The sequence below is a fragment of the Pan paniscus genome, chromosome 4, assembly GCF_029289425.2.
Source record: "Pan paniscus chromosome 4, NHGRI_mPanPan1-v2.0_pri, whole genome shotgun sequence".
Taxonomy (NCBI): Eukaryota; Metazoa; Chordata; class Mammalia; order Primates; family Hominidae; genus Pan; species Pan paniscus.
The window spans coordinates 127,303,232-127,322,248 of NC_073253.2; the positions used below are offsets into that span (position 1 = coordinate 127,303,232).

The 19,017-nt window shown below is 54.1% G+C and overlaps 1 protein-coding gene across 10 annotated transcripts in view; it reads right to left on the reverse strand.

Annotated features, from left to right (window-relative positions):
* Positions 1-19,017, reverse strand: part of ACSL6 (acyl-CoA synthetase long chain family member 6) — a 61,906-nt gene that overhangs the window by 34,655 nt on the left and 8,234 nt on the right. For 9 of the 10 annotated variants that reach the window (XM_055112622.2, XM_055112623.1, XM_055112621.2 and 6 more), the window contains exons 2-9: positions 9,262-9,482; positions 6,082-6,196; positions 5,331-5,395; positions 4,643-4,744; positions 4,040-4,139; positions 3,297-3,475; positions 2,079-2,111; positions 665-716 (exon numbers count right to left, since the gene is read on the reverse strand). In XM_055112622.2, coding sequence (XP_054968597.1) covers positions 665-716; positions 2,079-2,111; positions 3,297-3,475; positions 4,040-4,139; positions 4,643-4,744; positions 5,331-5,395; positions 6,082-6,196; positions 9,262-9,482 — 867 coding nt within the window. Of the gene's footprint in view, positions 1-664; positions 717-2,078; positions 2,112-3,296; positions 3,476-4,039; positions 4,140-4,642; positions 4,745-5,330; positions 5,396-6,081; positions 6,197-9,261; positions 9,483-14,645; positions 14,895-19,017 lie in introns of those variants that run through there. The other variant, XM_008954684.5, reaches the window with a different exon arrangement.

Sequence of the window (19,017 nt, forward strand, 5' to 3'; positions counted from 1 at the left end):
TTGATGTGTGTGCTCCTCTGTCAGCTCCAAGCACAGAGGATATCATTTCTGCTTGTGTGCTTTGCCTGACAGCCTTGCTTATGGCACACCAGCCCCAGCCTGCAGAGCATCTGCATTGCCCTTTCACACACTGTCCCATCTCCCACTTGGCACCTTTAGCCACCCTCATGGCAGATGAGAAACTGGGGACACTGGTGGCAGAGAAGTTAAATGACTGGCTCACAGTCCCCCAGCAAGCAGTGGAGGTAGGACTCAAACCAAGGCTCTCAGACGCCAAACCTCACACTCTTTCCCCAGTCCCCAACACAAAGGCCAGGCAGGGGCAGAAAGCAGGGGAGTGAGAGCTGTTTACCAGAGAGAAATGATGCCAGTGAGAAAGGACCTTCCCTCAGCACATGATCCAGCTGCCCATGACTCTGCTGACTCAGCTCTGGGAGGTGCCAAGCCCTCACACTGGACCTCCCAATGCACACTGTCCATCTGCATCTGGCCACTCTTATGCCGGGCACTGGGAGGTGCAGGAGGGACCCAGTGTCTGGAGCCAGGCACAAGACAAGGCTCAGCCCATTTCAAACAGGGTATCAAAGACTCCAGCAGTCACCTGCTAGGCCACCAGGGAAGGGTGCAGGTAGCCATGGCTGGGGATCTGCGTGCCTCTGCTTACCTGTCGTGCCGCTTGTGAAACACACAATGGAGAGGTCATCAGGCTGCGGGGGCTGCAGGGGTGAGAAGAGGAGTGTGTTAGGGAGACCCAGTGTGGCCAGCCAGGGCCCAAGATGCCTGGGCTCCCCCACCAGCCAGGCCCATATGTATGCTGCGTGTGGGTGTGAGCATGTGTTGGGCACGCCTGCATGCTCCTGTGTGCTGCGCTCAGAAAGGTGGGCAGATGAGCGCTCAGGAAAAAGAAAAAGAAGCTGAGGAAACCTAACTGGGGTGTGAACACTAATCTGTCCCACCAACCTCACATCTGGTCCCACTGCCTCCCCTACTTGAGCCTGGGCTGAATTATCCTAGGTGGGATTGGGCTGCAGTGGCCACATCTCAGTTTCTATCAAAGCTCTGACCTTTCTAGTGGATGTGACCCAGTTCCCTCCCTCCTTCCCATGTTCTCCCAAGTATCTGAGGTTAAGCTTGGGAGCACGTGTGGCTTGGGCACTGAGCTGCCCACTGTGTCACCAAGGCTGCTCTGCATCAGCCCTTGCCCTGGCACTGGGCACATAGTCTGGGGTCACCAGAAGGAGCCCACGAAGTCTGCTTGCATGTAGAGGATGGCTTCCCAGAGGAGGTGACAGTTGAGTTGAGATGGAAGCGCAAGCAAGATTTCTCCCGATGAAGTGTGGGTGGGTGTTTTGGGGAGAGGAACCAGCCTGGGCACAGGCACAGAGGCAGAAGAGAGAAAGGGTGCTGAGGGATGGGAGAGTGGTTCTCTAAAACTGAGCCGTGATGTGTAGGAGATGGGCAAACACCAGGAGCTACCCATGCAGTGCCCTGGGAAGCCAGGGGTGACCTGCTCAGGCCTGTGTGAAGGGAGAGGGAAGGACTGAGCTGGAGGGAGGCCTGGAGGCCATATGCCTTTTAGAAAGTTGAAAACCCCCACATGGCCCATCCCGGGGGCAGCTGTCCTCACTGTGGCTCAACCCCAGGAAGTATCACATGGGGATGACGCACAGAACAGTTCACAAAGCAAAGATGACAAAGACAGCAGATGCCACAAGGCCATTTGGCACAAGAGTCCATTTCTGGTTCTGCTGTTGCTTCTGTCTACTGCATCTTCTGGAGAGTTCGCCATATTCATAGTGAGAAAATAAGACTTCCCAAAGAAGTTACTTGAAGAACCAAGGGTGGCCAGGATTGGCAGCTCTTTTTTCTCCCTCCCAAATACCTGACTCCTGTTCCAGGTCCTTCCCTGGGCCCTCGGCCCACAGAAGTCCTGGACACTCAAGTGGGCATTTCCTGGCTTGCACACAGGAGTTGCTTATTAACACAGAGGTGCTGTTCTGTGCACAGTGAGGGACTCTGTGAGGACAGGCCCTGCACGCCATCTCGCTCAATAAAGACCTGCAGGTGAATTCGCTTACCACAGGAGCCTGGTGATTCTCTTGGCCACAGTCCTGAAAGAAGAAAATGCTGTTTTTAAATGCTCAAAAGTTCTCTCTCTCTCTCTTTCTGTCCCTCTGTCTCTGTCTCTTTCTCTCACACACGCACATACACACACACACACACATACCCACACACTCACACACACACCCCACACACAAAATCAGAATAAACAGCTCAGTAGGCCTTACTCCTGCACCAATCCCAGAGTTTAAGATTCCAAAGCGGCCACTGAGATGGTCATGGCAGACATGACCTCAGTGGCCTCTTCTCAGACAGACATCTAAGCCTGAGGCTCCTGGGAGACAGGGAGGGTGACTAGAGGTTCTAGGCCACCCCACACATTACAGACAGGGAGTCTGAGCCCCAGGGAGAGGCTAAGCAAAGTGCACATGCCACCTGTATGATGGCAATCTGAGTGTGGGCATGTTGGGCTTAAAGTGCTCTTGGCACGGCTGGGCACATGCTCAGGATGCAGCAGCTGGGTGGACTAGGCTTCTGGATGAGCAGTCAGTGCTAGTGGGGCAGGTGGGGGCTGCCAGTGTAGGTCAGCTGCCAGTGCCAGGGAGGGGTACAATGCATAGGCATTACCAGTAGAGTGGGGAGCACACAGGGAGGCAGGAGAAGGAGGGCCTGGGGCCTAGATCCAGTAGGGCATAGTGGGGGGTCAGCTGCTACTGGGCAGGGCCTGAGGCCTTGGAGGCCAGGATGTCCTGTGTCACCCCAGCAGACCACCAACTGCCACCAACCTGATGTCTCTGGGGAGGCCAGGCACAGAAACATCCATTCTGCTGGCCGCTGGGGGTCTGGATCACATTTGCAAGAACCTCTCCCAGACTCCTGGACCTATGTCTGTAGTCCTCAGACACAGACAGGCTGAGGCTAGCTGGAAATGAGGAAGCTCCAGAGGCTGTGTGAGTACCTCTGAGGTAAGCTGGCACCACGGTCCACCAGTCAGCACCTAGTGCCAGGCTGGATTAACTGATCCAGCCACGGAGCCTATCTCCTAGAGGATGCCTGTGGGCACCAACCCCACCACCAACCACCAGCCCTTGCAAAGCCTGCCCTGTCTGGACACTGATATACCCTGCGGGCCCAAAACAGCCACCCCAGGGCATGAGAGGGACAGATAACCAGAAGTTCTGACTTGGTGACCAGCCAGCAGTAGCCCAGCAAACAGCCCAGAAGCAGACCCTCACCTCCACGGCCTGCATGGACTTAATGACCACCCCACACTTCTGCCCTCTCTCTTTCAGGGCTTCTTCAAATGGGTCCATGAGGATGATCAGCTTGAGGCCTGGAGTCTCCTTCCTCTCCACATGCTCTAGCAGAAGCACAGCCTTCTGAGGTTTGTCCACAATCACGGTGCTGATGTCCGCTGCAGGGGGCCATCAAGGAGAGTCAGGCCATGTGGGCCCAGGTCATGAGTGCAGGCAGCATGTGCCAGGCAGCACTTCCATGGTCTGTGTGCCATAGCTTATGTGTAAATAAATACATAAGACAGGCCTCGTGTACAGAGGAATTTGCCGTGGGTCCTGGGCGGAACCAAGGGCAGAAGGCCAGGGAACCTCCTCAAGCAGAGTCCAAGCTCCCCTTTGTTCCAGGCTCTGCCCCCATCATCCCAGGTCTGTTTGAGATATTTACCACCCCCCTGCATCTGTGCCAAGCTGTCATGAACTTCAGAGGGTTGTACCCTGTGTGGAGGCTGTTGCAGAGGCTCCTTCTTAGCAGCTGAGCCCTGTGGAAGGAACCTTCGTGTGAAGTCTGACCAGGGACAGCTTGACTCAGGAAGCCAACTCAGGAGCCACAGTGTAAGCCCCTAGTATTTTCTGAGAGCAAAGTGCCTCTTACGAGTGTCAGACAATCAGCATAACCTGAGAAGCTGGAGGCTGGAGGCTGGGGGCCAGTTGCCAGTGGCAGGGTGGGGTGGCAGTGGGCTTACCTGTATTGATGATGTAGCGGATAGCCCCAGGGCCCAGGGTGTCATAGAGTGGGACCACCACCATGGAATATGTGTAGCAGGCCAGCTCCGCAATGATCCACTGTGGAGACACACGAGGCAGGGAGTGGGGAAGAAGGGGAGATTAGAGGGCTTTCCTGCCCTTAGGCCCAGGTAACCAGCGTCCCTGCTCTAAGCCCTATGCCTGTGGCAAGGAATCCATGAGGTTAATGGGTTGTGTCTGCTCACCCACAGCCTTCTGGACCAGGCCTGTCCCAGAGAATTCTGTAACTCCTGGATTTCATGTCTAAACTGCCTCAAGGACAGTTCCATGGCCCGCATGAGCCTGTTCCTCAGGTCTTTCCTCCCCATTGGCTCAAGGGGCAGCTGTTTGTAGAGCTGGGTGGGGTGTGCATGGAGCATGGCTGGGGTGGCCAGTGCTGATGAGGGGCAGAGCCAGGGTGGGAAGAGGAGTGGTGGCATAGCCCAAGGGTCTCTGTTTTTTCTTTTGTCCTGGGCCCTACAAACAGTGAAAGCAGGACTATTCCATGGCAGCCAACCCCTACCCCACGAATCCCTCTAAAACCAGTCAAGGTAGATGCTCACCTCTGGCCGATTTTGTGCAAAAACTCCAATAAACTGATCGGTGCATGCTTTACAATTGTGCTGGAGAAGTCCGGACCCCAGAAATTCAGCCCTGTCGGCCACCTGCACACAGATGTGGGGAAGTGATGGGAAAACAAGGACTCTTCAACAGGGGAAGGAGATCCCCAGGAGGAATTCTTTTTTTTTTTTTTTTTTTTTTTTTGAGATGGAGTCTTGATCTATCACCCAGGCTGGAGTGCAATGGCACAATCTCTGCTCACTGCAACCTCTGCCTCCCAGGTTCAAGCAATTCTCCTGTCAGCCTCCCGAGTAGCTGGGATTACAGGTGCATGCCACCACACCTGGCTAATTTTTTGTATTTTAGTGGAGACGGAGTTTCACTGCGTTGCCCAGGCTGGTCTCAAACTCCTGTGCTCAGGCAATCCACCCGCCTTGGCCTCCCAAAGTGCTGGGATTACAGGCATGAGCCACCACGCCCAGCCGGGATTCTTATAGATCTGAGGGACCTCCCTGACTTCCAACCCAGGTATGCTGGAAGCCCTTCAAGGCTGTTGCCGGGAGTTTGGCAGACAGGCCAGGGAAATAAATGACCCTCCGAGACCCAGCAGGTGCTCACATCCCTCCCTACCTGCCCTGAGTGCCAGATCTGTATGGGTGGCCAGGGTGGGGCCTGTCCTGTATCACTCACCTCCTGGTAGGACAACCACTGGTAAGGCTGCTTAGGCTTCCTGAAACCAAGACAGGGCCCATTCCCTGTAGAGAGATAAGAAAGCCTTGTGTCAGGGAGGGGTCAGAGTGGGTGTGCCACCTGCGTCCGCCCATCAGAAACCTGGATGGACATCCCATACTGTAGTGTGTCCATGGGCCAAGTGAACTGCCCTCCTGCACTGCCAGCTACCTGTCTAATCTGCTGAAGCCCAAGAGGGCCTAAAGCACATAAGTATGGCATCATCCCAGGGATCAGGGAGGTCTGGAAATGGGGAATGATGCAGTGCCTAGTCCCCACCATAATTTGTGTGGTGATCCCTATTACAGACCCAAAGGATACAGACACCTGGGGACCACTGGGAGGAGGTGGTAGGCTGCCTCTCTTTGCCTCTTACCCTGAGAGCACCCAGACATCTCAGAGGTTCAGGTTCAGAACCATGCCAGCCAGTGGCCTGGCAGTTCAAGGCTCCCCAAGAGTACAGAGTGTGGGCCAAGTGATGGCCTAAGGTCAAGCTGCCCCAAGGGCTGGAACAAAGCTGAGTTCAGCCCTTTAGCCATATAATGCAGCTGCTTCTCTGACTGGTGGGAGGAAGGCCAGGAGTAGCTTCTCTCCACTGAACCTGGGGATAGCTCACCTGCCATGGCCCTGATATCATGCTTGCATACCCACCCTTGCACCCACTCCACCCCTGCCACACAGCCCCTCCACACCCCCCCACAACCCTTCTCACCTGAGATGCTAAGCCCACGGCGGAACACCTGGTACATGGTCCGGGCGTCATCATAGTAGTGGGTAAGTAGCTGAGGGCCAGACCCAATCACAGATCGCCGTGCCCCGCCACTGTCCTACAAGCCAAGCACCGGCCAGAGAAGTTGGCTGAGGCAGGTAGGGGTGCCAGGAGAGGGCCGCAGCATGCACAAGGCTGTACACAGCTCGGATGTACAACCCGTGCATGCAGTTAGCACTGTGGCATCTGTGTGCCCGCGTACACATGGACTACACACACCTGGACTGTATACACTCAACCTGCATGTAGCCACACTCCGACATAGTTGGCTTATGCATAAAGGCCGGGTATACCAGTGTCCCCACATACAAACTCCACACACACATACAGCATTCACACAGCAGGTCAGCATATGCAGAATGTCCAGAGTTTTCAGTTAATGTTCGTACACACCCATGTCTCATTCATACAACACAGTGGGGAGTATTGGCTGGATTCAGGAACAACCTGCCAAGGTATCTCCCATCCCATCATCTACTGCTATGCCCCTGAGTTAAGGATCAGTTGGGTGTGGTGTTAGCTAAGAAGGCTGCCACCCATCATTCACATAATGATGTGAGTTAGAGGACTGTGCTGAAGGTTCTGTCCCAGGCACAGAAGCCTAGGAGGCTAGGGAGGGAGGACAGGCTGAATTATGTTCATGTGCAATGGGGGAGGAGAGGCAGGCAGCAAGTTCCTGGGCCCAAAGTGGCACGGGTGCAGAGTGGGAAGGTGGCAAACCTCCTCTGTGCTGGTGAGTAGGGCGAGGAGCCAGCCTTCTCCTGCCTCCTCCCCTTCTACCCTGTCACCCTTCCCCAGGGTGCCCAAACCCAAACTCTCCAGTATCACAGCTCTACCTCTTCTTCAAGCACTATTTGAGCTACCCTGGGCTGGGCCAGAGCCTGCCACCTCTTGGAACAGCAGGTCTAAGGAAAAAAACATCTGTGAGAACCAGAAAGCAAACAGCCGAACTCAAAACCACAGGCAGCTCCCGACTGTTTTGGAGTGGAAAGTTCTGATTGGCCAGTGCTTTCAAGGACCAAGCCCACCTAAGACCTGCAAGAGAAGCTGGGACACATCCAATCAGACCCAGTTGCACTTGGGCAACAGATATGGTAAAAGGAGAGACTGTATGCCAGGGACAGAAGAGGCTCAACACTGGGCATGTGTGTTATCAATCAGCTGCCAAGTTGGGCTTTGAAGGATGCATGGGGGTTGCCGGACAGAGTGAGGAGGAGGGAATAGCAACCCTGCATAGGCAGCACCACATGCAAATGCACCGGCAGGAGGCACAGGTGCATTTGGGGAACTGTAGGCAATTCAAGGAGCTCCAGATGGCAATGGTGGGGGAGGAGGCCAGAGAGGCTGCAGATCAAGGCAGAATCTGGACTTGAGGTTGAGGGTAATGGGGAGCCAGGAAAGGGTTTTAGGCCAGGGGGAGTGACAAGATCTGAATTATTTCTCACCACACAGCAGGCACAGTCAGTGCTGCCAGGCCCTGTCTGATCTGGGCCCCTCTTGCCTCTCCCATCTCATTTCCTACCACTGTCTCCTTTGCCTACTCCGATGCAGCCACTCTGGCTTTCTGGGCTCCTGGGGGATGAGGCAAGGGAGGATGCAGTCATTCCAGGAAGGGAGGCATTAGCTTCATCCCATGTCCTGTCTTCCAGACCCACAAGGTGACTCACTCAGTGGCCCCTATACACGAGCCAGGGTCATCCCTCTCACCATTCTGACACCATCCAGACCACTGTCACCTTCAACCCAGATGCCTGCAGCTGCTTTCTTACGCTTGCCCCTGTCACACCCACCTTTCTACGGCACAAACTGGCCATGTCTCTCCCTACTGAAAACCTCAAATAGCTCCACGCTGTTCCCTCTGCTGGTCCCTGCACAGTTCACAGGGCTCTGTCCTTGCTGACCTCTCCAGATGTGATATAGTCACAAGCTTAACCAAAAACAGCTGTCCTTAGTGACTTCTCTGGGTCATCACACCCAAACTTTACCACACCTTAGAAAGCAGGTGCTCTTTTTATTACACACTTTACAACTGAGAGCCCTGAGGCTCAGAGAGTTAAGAAACTGCCCAGGGCCATACAACTCAGAGGCACAGCCAGGCTTCAAACCCAGGACTGCCAGTCACCAAAGGCCATTCTCAACAGCACTTGGCCAGCCCATCTCTGGCCCCTCTCCACTACCTAGCATCCCACGCAAAGCCCCCATGTGCTTCAGCACACACCTGCACCTTTGCACATACCATTCTTCCGCTGGAAAAATGCCCTGAAGATCCCAGCCCCTACCTCAACCTGCACCCTCCCCTACAAGGCAAAACATGCTTATGATCACCAAGGTGCACTGTCAAGAGCAAAAGGCAAGGTGCACAACAGGGTATGTGGTGGATATGAGTTAAAGCGTGGTGAGTATCTCTACACATCTGCTCACGGCCAGGACAGAGCATTAGCAGGTTGCCTCAGGGGAAGAGAACTGGGAGAGCAAGGAAGAAGACAGAAGCTTTTCAGTACATTCCATTTGTTTGTTCTGGACTATGTGGATACATTATCTATTCCAAATGAACAGAATTCAAGAGGAGAGAAAGCAAATTTTTAAAAGGCAAAAATAAATTCCATAAGCGTAATAATGAAACACGCCTCACCAGTCCTTCCAGGCTTAGCCTAGAACACCCTTGTCCACTGGCCCTTGTATCGTCTTCCCCTTGGTGGCACCATGTGTGAGTCCATGTACTCAGGGAGAGCAGGGCCAGGGGTGGGCTGAATCCTGGGTCCCAGCACCAGACCAGGAGAGTTTGGGAGGGAATCTACCAGGAAGCTCCTCAAGAACCTGCTTAGGCTTCCTACTGCAATACCAATGAGCCAAGGCCCTCCTACCTGAGAAGCAGGCAAATCAGAGGCCCAGTGCAAGGCCCAGGTCAGGCTCTACCCAGAGGCAGTTCCTGGGAGAGGCAGAAGGAGTGCCTGGTAGGAGACCCTGCCCAAGGCTGCTGCAGAGCTAAGTGGCTGACTGCCAGGGGAGACACCTTCTCTGGGCCATGTGAGGTCAAATAAGCCACAAGTCTGGCTTCTACTTCCAAGATGCCTGTCCTCCGCCCCCTACTTTCCTCAGTGGAACGTCTCCTACCCTGCTTACCTCTACTTCTTCTGACTGCATCAGGAGGTTACATGGCGGCTGCAAGGCCTTTGGCCGGTGAGTGAACCAGTAGGCAAGGATGGCAGCCAGGGCACCCATACTCACGAGGGTGGTGGCCGAGAGGCTGCGGAAAAACTGTCCCAAGTCACCTAGCTCAGGCAGTCGCAGTATCCTCAGGATCTCCTGTGTCTGCATCTTCTCCAGAAGTGAGAGGACAAACTCTGTTGAAAACAAGAGTCAGATAAGGCAAGAGACCTGACGGGCAGGTTAGGGAGGGGTCCTGGGTCACAGGACCTGATATCTGGTCTGAAACACTGTAGGGCAGGCCCTGGGGGAGTTGGGATGTACAGAGTGCACCCCAGAAGCTGGCTACCTAGAAGGGCTTTTCCCAGGAAGAGGCCAGAACCTTCTGCCATCACACCTGACAGTCAGATGTCCTGCCCACTTTTCCTGAGAATCATACGCTCAGGCCCTGGGCCATGGCTGACAGCTGCTTCCATATTTTCCAGGGCCACTGCTCTGGCAGCTCTGGGAATGATGCTTCCTGGACCTCAAGGCCTGGGTGCTCTGTTCTCCTGTGTGACTGCTGTCATAGCATTTTACTTATCTTTGCTCCTGGGGTGTGGAGAAGAGGGAAGGGCAGCAGAAGTGCTCAGCACAGTGCCCAGGGGTGAAGAAATGCAGGCTCCTCCCCCTCTACCTCTAATCTCCCAACTCCAGGCCCTGACCCTGAGCGAGAGCGAAGTGGGGGCAGGGCAAAGACCGCAGATCAGCCCTGACAGATACTCCAGCCCTCATGATGTGAAGGTGAAGACCTATCTGACTGTATGAGCACTATGGCTCTGCACTGTCCCTGACCGACTACCAAGAGGACAACTGGCCCCACCATAACTGGGCCCTGTGCTGTCCTCCCTGATCCCTTCAGCAAGTGTTCAGAGGCAAGGCAGGTGGCAGAGGAGAGCAGGTGTTAACCTGGTAGGAAGAGAAACCACGACTCAGAGAGAAATGGCTCAGCGGAGTGCTGTGTGCACTCCCCGGGGGACCAACATCTCCTGCCATGTCACAGATGGCAGCCAGGGAGCCACCTTCACCCACTACAGCCCAAGTGGGTACAGTGGGCCCATCAGGGAGACATGGCAGATGCCCTGGGGTAGAGAGAGGGAAGGTCTCTGTGAGAAGCACTGGAGAATGGCTGAAAGAGAAGCAGGCCCCAGGGGCCTGTGGCATTCTCCTCTCGGCCACTAAGTGAGGCAGTGTTGGCACAGCAAATACACAGCCAGCTTGGCTCAAGGGTTCTGTACCTTGCTTGGAACTGAGGAAAGTATCAAGGGTGGGCCAGGTGATGGGTGCTGGCATCCCCAATGAGACCCCCTCATGTCACTGCCTAGTAGGACTTGAGGCTAGAGGCACCTACAGGTCTGCCAGCCCAGTGATGGCAGGGTGGGCTCAAGGCTGCCCTGTACCAGCCAGAGGCACCCTCCTCACAGGCCCTAAGCCTTTGGAAGCATGGCTGTGCTTCCAAGAAGGGAAACAAGGAGAATGCAATAGTGGCTACTCTGCAGCCATGGGATATGAGCCAAAAAATTGCTTGACCCCTGAGAGAGAGGAGATCTGCTGAAATCCCAATAAATGGCATTTGTGTTAAACCATAACATCATGACACCGGAGATGAAGTCAGTGATGTGCAAAGTCATTGCAGAGACACACAAAAAACCCTTCAGTTGTAATTCCTTCTCCTTCTCTTATGAGCAATGCAAGGTTGAGCCTATCCTTCTTCTCTGAACCTCCACTTCCCCATCTTTAAAATGAGGGCAGTACCATTTAGACATATAAAGCCCCTTGCACTGCATCTGGCATATTCAGAGGACTAAAGAGATGGCTAAAGAATATGCTTGTCAAACCAAGAGGACTGCTCAGCCCAGGACACATGAAAAGGGGTCAGGAGCAGGCCTGGTACAAGCACTGGGCAGAGGTGATTTGGCCTGCACACTGTGGCCCCACAGAAGGAGTTTATGCCCTGCAGATGGCACAGCAGGCTGAGTCCTGGGAACACTCATCAGCCACCCACAGGCTCTGGGTGAGCCTCTAGCCAAGTGTGGTATTTTCACTGAGCTCCTGAGCTGGAAATCCAGTTTTAACAGAAGCTTCCTTGAGCTGGGTCAGTTATGAGACCATCCTGGAGGAACAACCCACTCCTAGCATATCCATCCAATTCAGCTTCTGCATAATAAAGCAGAGGCCAAGTTATAGACCACAGTAGATTCACCAGGGAAAATCACTCTGGAGAAGACTCTGGGTAGGTGACTAGCTGGCCTTCTTGGGACATTTACTTCCCTAAGCTATAGATGGGAAGATGAAATCACAGCTAGGCCTATCAGATAAATGACTCACTACTTAGTAGAAAATCCAGACATGCTCACCAACTCGTAGGGTGGGTTCTGAGCTGATGGACATTTTTCTTGAAGGAGCTGAACTGACTTAATGATATGAGAAGCCAAGGACCAAGAAACTCATGCCTAGCACGAGGGCTCAGCTGTATACCCCAAAAGTTTTAAAGGGAACCCTGGAAGGATACCTCATTACCACCAGTCCCTGGTCCTTGGCAGATGCTCACAGACTCTGAGCTTTGCATATTGTGGCATTCGGTGCAATGCTAGAGTTTTTACAGAGCACAGCCCAGATTAGCCAAGTCATCCATCTGTCTTTCCACCCATCTGGCAGACCCTCACACAGTCCCTCTTCTCATCTAGCTCAGAGTTGGGCCTGCCCTCGGTCCCCTGGGAAGGACACATGAGGAAATGGGCAGTGTTATGATCAGACATGGGGAGCCAGAAAAGCTGCCTGACTTAGGTACGAGGGAGTCAGGGCAGGCTTCTGGCAGGAAGTGATATTGATCCTGAGAATGAAAGATAAAGATGAAAGGGTGGCCCGGCAGAGGAAAGTAAACATACAAAGGCTGGAGTTGAAAGAGCACATGGGACACTTAGGGAACAGAATATTCTGTGCAGAAAATAAAGCACTGAACCCACAAAATCTCATACAAAGATCAGTGCTACAAGTCTGTGAGGCTGGCCTCTTGGATATGCTGAGCTTTCAGCAGTCACCATATTACCATGGTCCTCAGTGGGAGGAAGAAGGGGACTTGGCCTAAAATTCCTGAGTTCCTGATGCCTGGGCAGCCTTTTCCTACACACTGTACTGTTTGACCCTCACAACAGCTGCAGGTACTCCCTCTAAGCTGGGAGAACAGAGACTCCACTGGAGAAGCCACCTTGTTCAGCAAGCGAGGCACACAGTAAACAAGTAGTAGAGCATAGACTCAAGCCCAAGACTGCAGTCTCAATGCCAGCCCCTCGTGTGGTATGGCCACCCCAACCCCTGCCAACATTGGGCCCACTCCCACAATCCATCCTTTCCTTCGCATTGGCACTGAACCCACAGACAACCAGCTCCAGCTGCTTGGAAGAGCCCAGGCCCAGGTTCAGGGGCTGGGGGAAGTGCAGGGCCACCAGAGCCTGTATGAGGGGACCAGCCAGTTGGGCCAGTCATTTGCTATTTTTCGCCATGGACATGGGTGGGCTTCTTCCTGGCCTTACATCAAGAACTCACCATCTTCTCCTGGCTGAGTCCTTCTCCTCCTACCTGGGGTGATGGAAGGCAGTGCGCAAAGGGCTTGGCTGCCCACTCCTCCTTGCAACTTCTACTTAGGTGCTCACCCTGAAGGAGGTATTTGCAGCAGTGGCAGCTCCTCTGACCTTGAGGCTGGGCCTGTACCCCACCTTGGCTGGGCAGCAACCACAGGGTCTCGTTCTTTCAGGCTTATCGACCTTCTCAGACAGTCAGAACTGCTTGCGTTTACACTGAGGTTCCCTTCAGACCTGGGAGCCACTGCAAGGCAGAGCTGCGAGTCCAGGTCCCCTGAGGACATGGGCCTCAGAGCCAGCCCAAGCCACCAAGCCTTTGACATGGGGAGGGCAGAGCCTAGGCCTTGGAGTCTGGTCTCATCTCATTTCACAGGGCCTTGGCCTCCTCTGACCTCCACACCTCTCTTTTGACCTGGGGTAGGGCTTGGTGGTCTCTAGGGTCCCAGCCATACTGCCTCCTTCCATACCCCAAGAGACTCTCTTGGCTGCAGCAGAGATGTGCATTGTGTGTGTGTCGGGGGCAAGAGGAGTGTGGACAGCACTCAAGGGAATCAGTGGTGCTGGTGTTGCCAGGTGAGTGACTGTGTTTGTAAATATTCACCTGGCAGGAGGACTCAGGCATGAACAAGCCACCTAACATGAACTAACCACCTCCTCCTCTCTTCCTGGAATATCCGACATCTTTTTCTCCAGCACAGACCAGTTCAGAATACCAAGTGGTAGCTAAGGCTAAGGAAACTGGAACTTCCTCCCACCTCAGCATGCCCTCTGCTGATTTAGGGCAATCCAGCATGGGAGAGAACACGAAGAAAGGGGCCCTGGTGGGAAATATGTTGGCTCCAATGTGGTGGGGTGGCAGAAGCAAAGCCCCAGAGCACAGTCACTGTGGAACTGGCCCTGGGGACCCTGACATGGCTCCAAGAACTCTCTGCTGGTCCAGCCTCCTAACCTCAATACTCTAGGCTTCATTGTCTAGCTGGATACCCGACCACTCCTCTCTACCCCAACGGCCCCAGGCCTGACAGCCACCACCAACCACAGCCCAGACTCCCATACCACCCTCTCCATAGGTCTCCTTGCTCTAACAGGTGCTTGCCCTGTTACCAAAGTTATTTCCTGATATGTAGATAGGATCATGTCATGCCACTGCTCAGAAACCTCATCTGGCTTCCTATTGCCTTAGGACCAGAGTCCAAACTAATGCTCACACTGAGGCTCTCCATGATCCTCGGATTCTTCCCTCCCCTTTGAATCACTCCAGCTTCCTCTGTATCAGCCTCTCTAATAGGGGTTCATATGATGGAGTTCTGGGCCTCTGCAAACTTCTGAGGTCTTCAAAACGGGTGGGGAAGATCAAGCCCAGCCACCAAATCGTCAAAGAATCTCCTCAACTCCAAGTGAAGAGCTCTAAAAAGAAAACTACAACCTCTCCCAGGGCCCAGGGACCCTAGCAAATGAGCTTGGGAGAGGACCCAAAGTGGGTATTCTGGGTATTCCGGTGCTGAACTGACCTGGGTCCAAATCATGACTCAGTCTCTTGATAGCTGTGTGGCCTTGGGCAGGTCACTTTGCCCCTCTGGGCCTCATCTCAAACAAGCTCATGGACAGAGAGTGCAGTGCCAGGCATGTAGTAAGGGAAACACTTAGTAGATAGTAAGTAGCTGAAGCAGTTACTCCATCTCTTTGCAAGCCAAAGGGGCTCAAAGACAACTTGCACAAGTAGATGCATTCACACCCTACCTTTCCAGCAGGCTCCTGGCACTGAGGAGGCGGCTGAGCTCGTCCCACTAGAACCAGCCTCCCTTTATAGGGCCTGTGGGGCCCAGGGAAAGAAGTTACCACATCTTGATCAAAGCACAAAAGTGGCGAAGGCCCTGCCCCGAGTCTGCCCTCCTGGGGACAGTCGATGGCAACAGCCGCCTGCTCTGAGAAGCCGGGTGGTGGTAGAGCCGTTAGCAGTGGTAGCACAGGCTCCCTGGTGGCTGTGGAAGCAGGTCTGGCAGGGAACAGGGCACACAGCAGTTCTGTAAGGAGTTGCTGGCCCCTCAAGGCCCCCGCCAGCCCCACCTCCATCTGCATGCAGGGCGGTGCTGGCTCAGATCAGGTCAGAGCCAAGCAACCCAGCCTTAACCCTCACCCTGCCAGCGTGCCAGAGCCTCAGCTTACACCCCCCTGCTTTTCCCCTCACCCCACCCTGTTTGCAGTTCTGAAAGGGAGTTTGCCAAGTGGGTTTCTTAAGAACAAAGCCTCCTTACACATCCATTTGAGACAATGATTAGGGCCAGGCCTTTGCTGTGGGCTTGGGACTGCAGTGAGCATGAGTTTATGTGTGTAGGGGGTGGGGGGTGACAGGAAGTAGTGGGGAGTAGGGGATGGGGATGCTAGCTCTCTGGCACTGAGGGCGACTGTACCATCTACCCGGGAGATTCTGCCTCCAGCCTCTCCCAGGGGCTGCCTCTGCTCCCCACCCCCACAAGGTCACAGCCAATCTACTTGGGAAGAGGAAAGAAATGGCACGGTTCCAGATAAAACATCTGCTTAGGGATGCTCTGGGGAGTGAGGACACTTTGGACCAAGGATCAGAGCCAGCAGGTGGAAGATAGTGGCTGATCTCCACCACAAGACCCCAGGGCAGCACACCAGCCCTGCTCTCATGCCTGCACTAAGAGATACTGTTGCCTAGCTTGCATGGGAATGGTCACCCTGGAGCCAGAACCCACACCCTTGCCTATTAGGACCGAAGCTGAGCTCCGAAGTCCAGCAGCACCTCTGCCAGACTGACAGACTGAGGTCCCAGGGGCTCTCGGGGGTCTCACTACTGCAAGATCTGTGAGGCTTAGGGGTGTGGGTGGCTACTTCCATAGCATTTTCACTACCATTTCCATGGCTAACATGCGGCTGAGCACACAAGTATGATCACTGCGTATTTTGAATTGGACACTCATTCTGATCATAAGGTAGACAGCTAGACTCATGGTGGCACCTGCTAATAAGTAAAAGACAAGTCTAGGCCACAGGACCCAGCTTACTACCACCCCCAGGCCCTACCCACATCAGGTGCTTCTGGGCAATTACGAGTCTGCCTGCACTGGGCCACTGTCCACCCAAATTTAACCCTGCTCCCTTGCTGCAAGAATGTCCCAGGACAGGACCCAGTGCTCTGAGCTCCCTCTTGAAAGCTGTTTGCCCAATTGCCTGGCAAGTCTAGAGCCCACAGGCTTGCAACACCTTCCCTGGAGCAGATAACAGCTTCCACTACTCACCCTACCATCTGGGTGAGCCATGAGAAGAGCGTCCTGCCTCAGCGACCCTCATCTGGAACTTGGCCCTAGCTTCCCCCAACCCACCCCGATTAAAATGAACGAATATCTGAGCACCCCCGATCAGCCCACAAAGTCACTTCCCCTTTCTTCTAGGCAGGACCCTTACTTTTCTCCAAATATCTTCAGAGATGTTTTTAATATGAAAGCTTCCTTTAATGCTTCTCAAGGCAGCCTCTGGGGCAGGAAATCCAGTGGTCGGTGGGAAATCCCACAGAGTGCCAGAGGCATAGAGCTGAGGGAGTAGTTTCACCCCAAGCAGTGTGCAGCCCAGTTGCCAGGTTAAGAAATGCACAGCCTTCACCGTCACACATGTGCAACCCTGACCTGCAGAGGTGCAAACACAGCAGCACACACTTGCCCAACACCTGCCCTCTCCACACAGGGATTCAAGCTTCTCTCTGCTGTGAGAGAAGGGTTTGCTCTCCATTTTCCTCTTGGGTTTTAATTAGATTCACAGAACCACATAAGACCAGGGCAGAAATGGAGCAAAGAGCCTCCCTGACTTGGGAATTGCCAGGTGAGACCCACTGTACATCCCCCATGAGATAGAGGCCCAGGATACGATACGGGGTTGCCAGGTTACATGGTGGCTCACCTGCCAAGCTTCCCCAAGGAGCCTGATCATAGCTCTGATGGTTCAATTAAGCCCCTTGAATGTAGAAAGGCCCAGCTAAGGCTGACTGTGACTGAGTACTTTACAGAGACACCTGTTGCAACTAGCCCAAGCTCACTGTGAGCATGCCTCCCTTTAGCGGCCTCCACTGCCCGCTGGCCTCCCCATCCTCATGACAGTACCTCTCAAAAATCTCACTCACCCTAAGCCCTGCTCAGGGAATGTGGGTCCACATTGCTGATGCTAGCACCAGGAAGCCAGGCACAAACAATGCTTTCAGGAACTTTAAAATACGAATAGCCTTGAGAACAGAGGAGCAAACAGATACACAGTGTCTTTCACACGCTCTGAGATAAAGGTTGCCCTCACCATGAATCAGGCAGGACAAAGTTCTCAGAGCAAAGAGGGACAGCAGGGGCTAAAACAACAGCAGTAGTCCCTTTGGAAATATTTACAGGGTATGATAACCAGGACTGATGGTGTGGACGAGTTCAGATCCTTCCACGCCAAGCCCTGGGACAGCAGGCAGGACCCTAGGAATACTGACCAGGGTCACCATCACCTCACAGGCACAGGGACACTCCCTGGCCAGGCCCTCCTGTGCAGGAAGCCAAATTCTGTGGCTGTAACACGATCCTTTGCCTTTCTGGCCATGTCCACGTTCGGACTGCTGGTGTCCTGGCCTCAGGAGCAATGATTCATTTCTGCCACTGGCTCAAACTTAGGACACACTGCAAACTAAGCTTGAACCAGTAAAGGGCATATGGGCTGCTCATGGTGAGGCCATGCACTCAGAGCTCAACTGCAGGTGGCTGGGGTACAAGCAGGATGGGATGCGACCTCCTCCAGCTAGAGGGAAGCTCCTTGAAGTAGGGAGGGTCCTGCCAATATATGGTTGGGGGTCACTGAGGTGGGGGGAGCAACAGAGGGATTTGCTTGCCTGCTTGTTCACTTAGGAGCCCTGCTGGTCTCCTGGGGGCACGTGCTAGGGGAGAAATGCACAAAAGACAGAACCTGAGACATCCTTAGCCAGGGAGGGAGAACAAGGAGAGGATCCGAGCTGGGTGGGAAAGGGTAGAGAACAGGGCTATCAAAGAGGGACAGAAGTGGGTTGGTAAGTCACAGGAAGAGCCTGTAAGATGTTGGGGCCCCTGGCAGGAGCCCTCACACAGTGGCGGGAAGGAGGCAGAGGCCTGTCTGCACTGAGGACTGGGGCAGGAAGCTGAGGCTGGCAGGATGGCACTTAGCTATGGGAGAAAGGAAAAAGATGGTGATGGGTACTGTATATCTGCCTCATGCCTTCAGAGTGACAGCCCACAAGCTAATGGCACTCAGCCCTGGGGATGCAAAAGTGCCCCAGGCAAGCTGTGCTCCTCCATCCTTGGCAAAGGGATTGCTGCTGCAGCCAGGATCCGGCATGGCTCCTTCACCTACCATTCCAGAGTCATTGAATTTTTTTGTAGACTAGAAAGTGAGCAAGACAAAAAGAGTTTTGCCTTTGGTTAAGGGCACATTTTCTGGCAAATTTGGTAAATAGCTGAATATTCTGGCATCCCCATAGTCTGACAAAATTCCTCTTCTGAATGCCTGAAGAAAAAACAAATCTGAATTTCCTCCAGTTTAGCAAAAGGCTGTGCTGGTCAACGGGAATCTGCCACCTCCTGAATCCCCCCTCTGGAGGTCAGGCGGCACAGCAGCTGCAGCCTTAAGCTGCTCTCCCTCCGGCAGCAAGCGGTCAAGTTCTGCTGTTGGCCTGTGAGAGCCTACAGTGTCCACAGAGTTAACACTAGACTGGAGCGGCACAGCCCTCAGCGGGCAGGAGCACTGGGAACTCAGGCCTCCTTTTCAAGGCCAGGATGAATGGGAAATATGCAAATGGCCGCCTCCCAGGAGCGGCAGGGGAGGGCCTGCTGCTGGCAGGAGGGCATCACTCCACTTGGGTCTGTCACATGAAAGGGTTTGTATTCCTGCCGCTGGCCGGCTCCTGGCCAGGCTGGGGCTGTTCTCACCAGAAAACAAAAATGTCTTTCAGACCAAAGCAAAACGAGGCCCCAGCTGGCCCAGGCAGGCCATCGGGCGTTGTTCACACTGACCCACTATGAACACCAATCACTGGGGCTCTCACTTTGCACCCACTGGAAGGAACCCACCATCTTTGGAGAGGGAACTGGAGGCC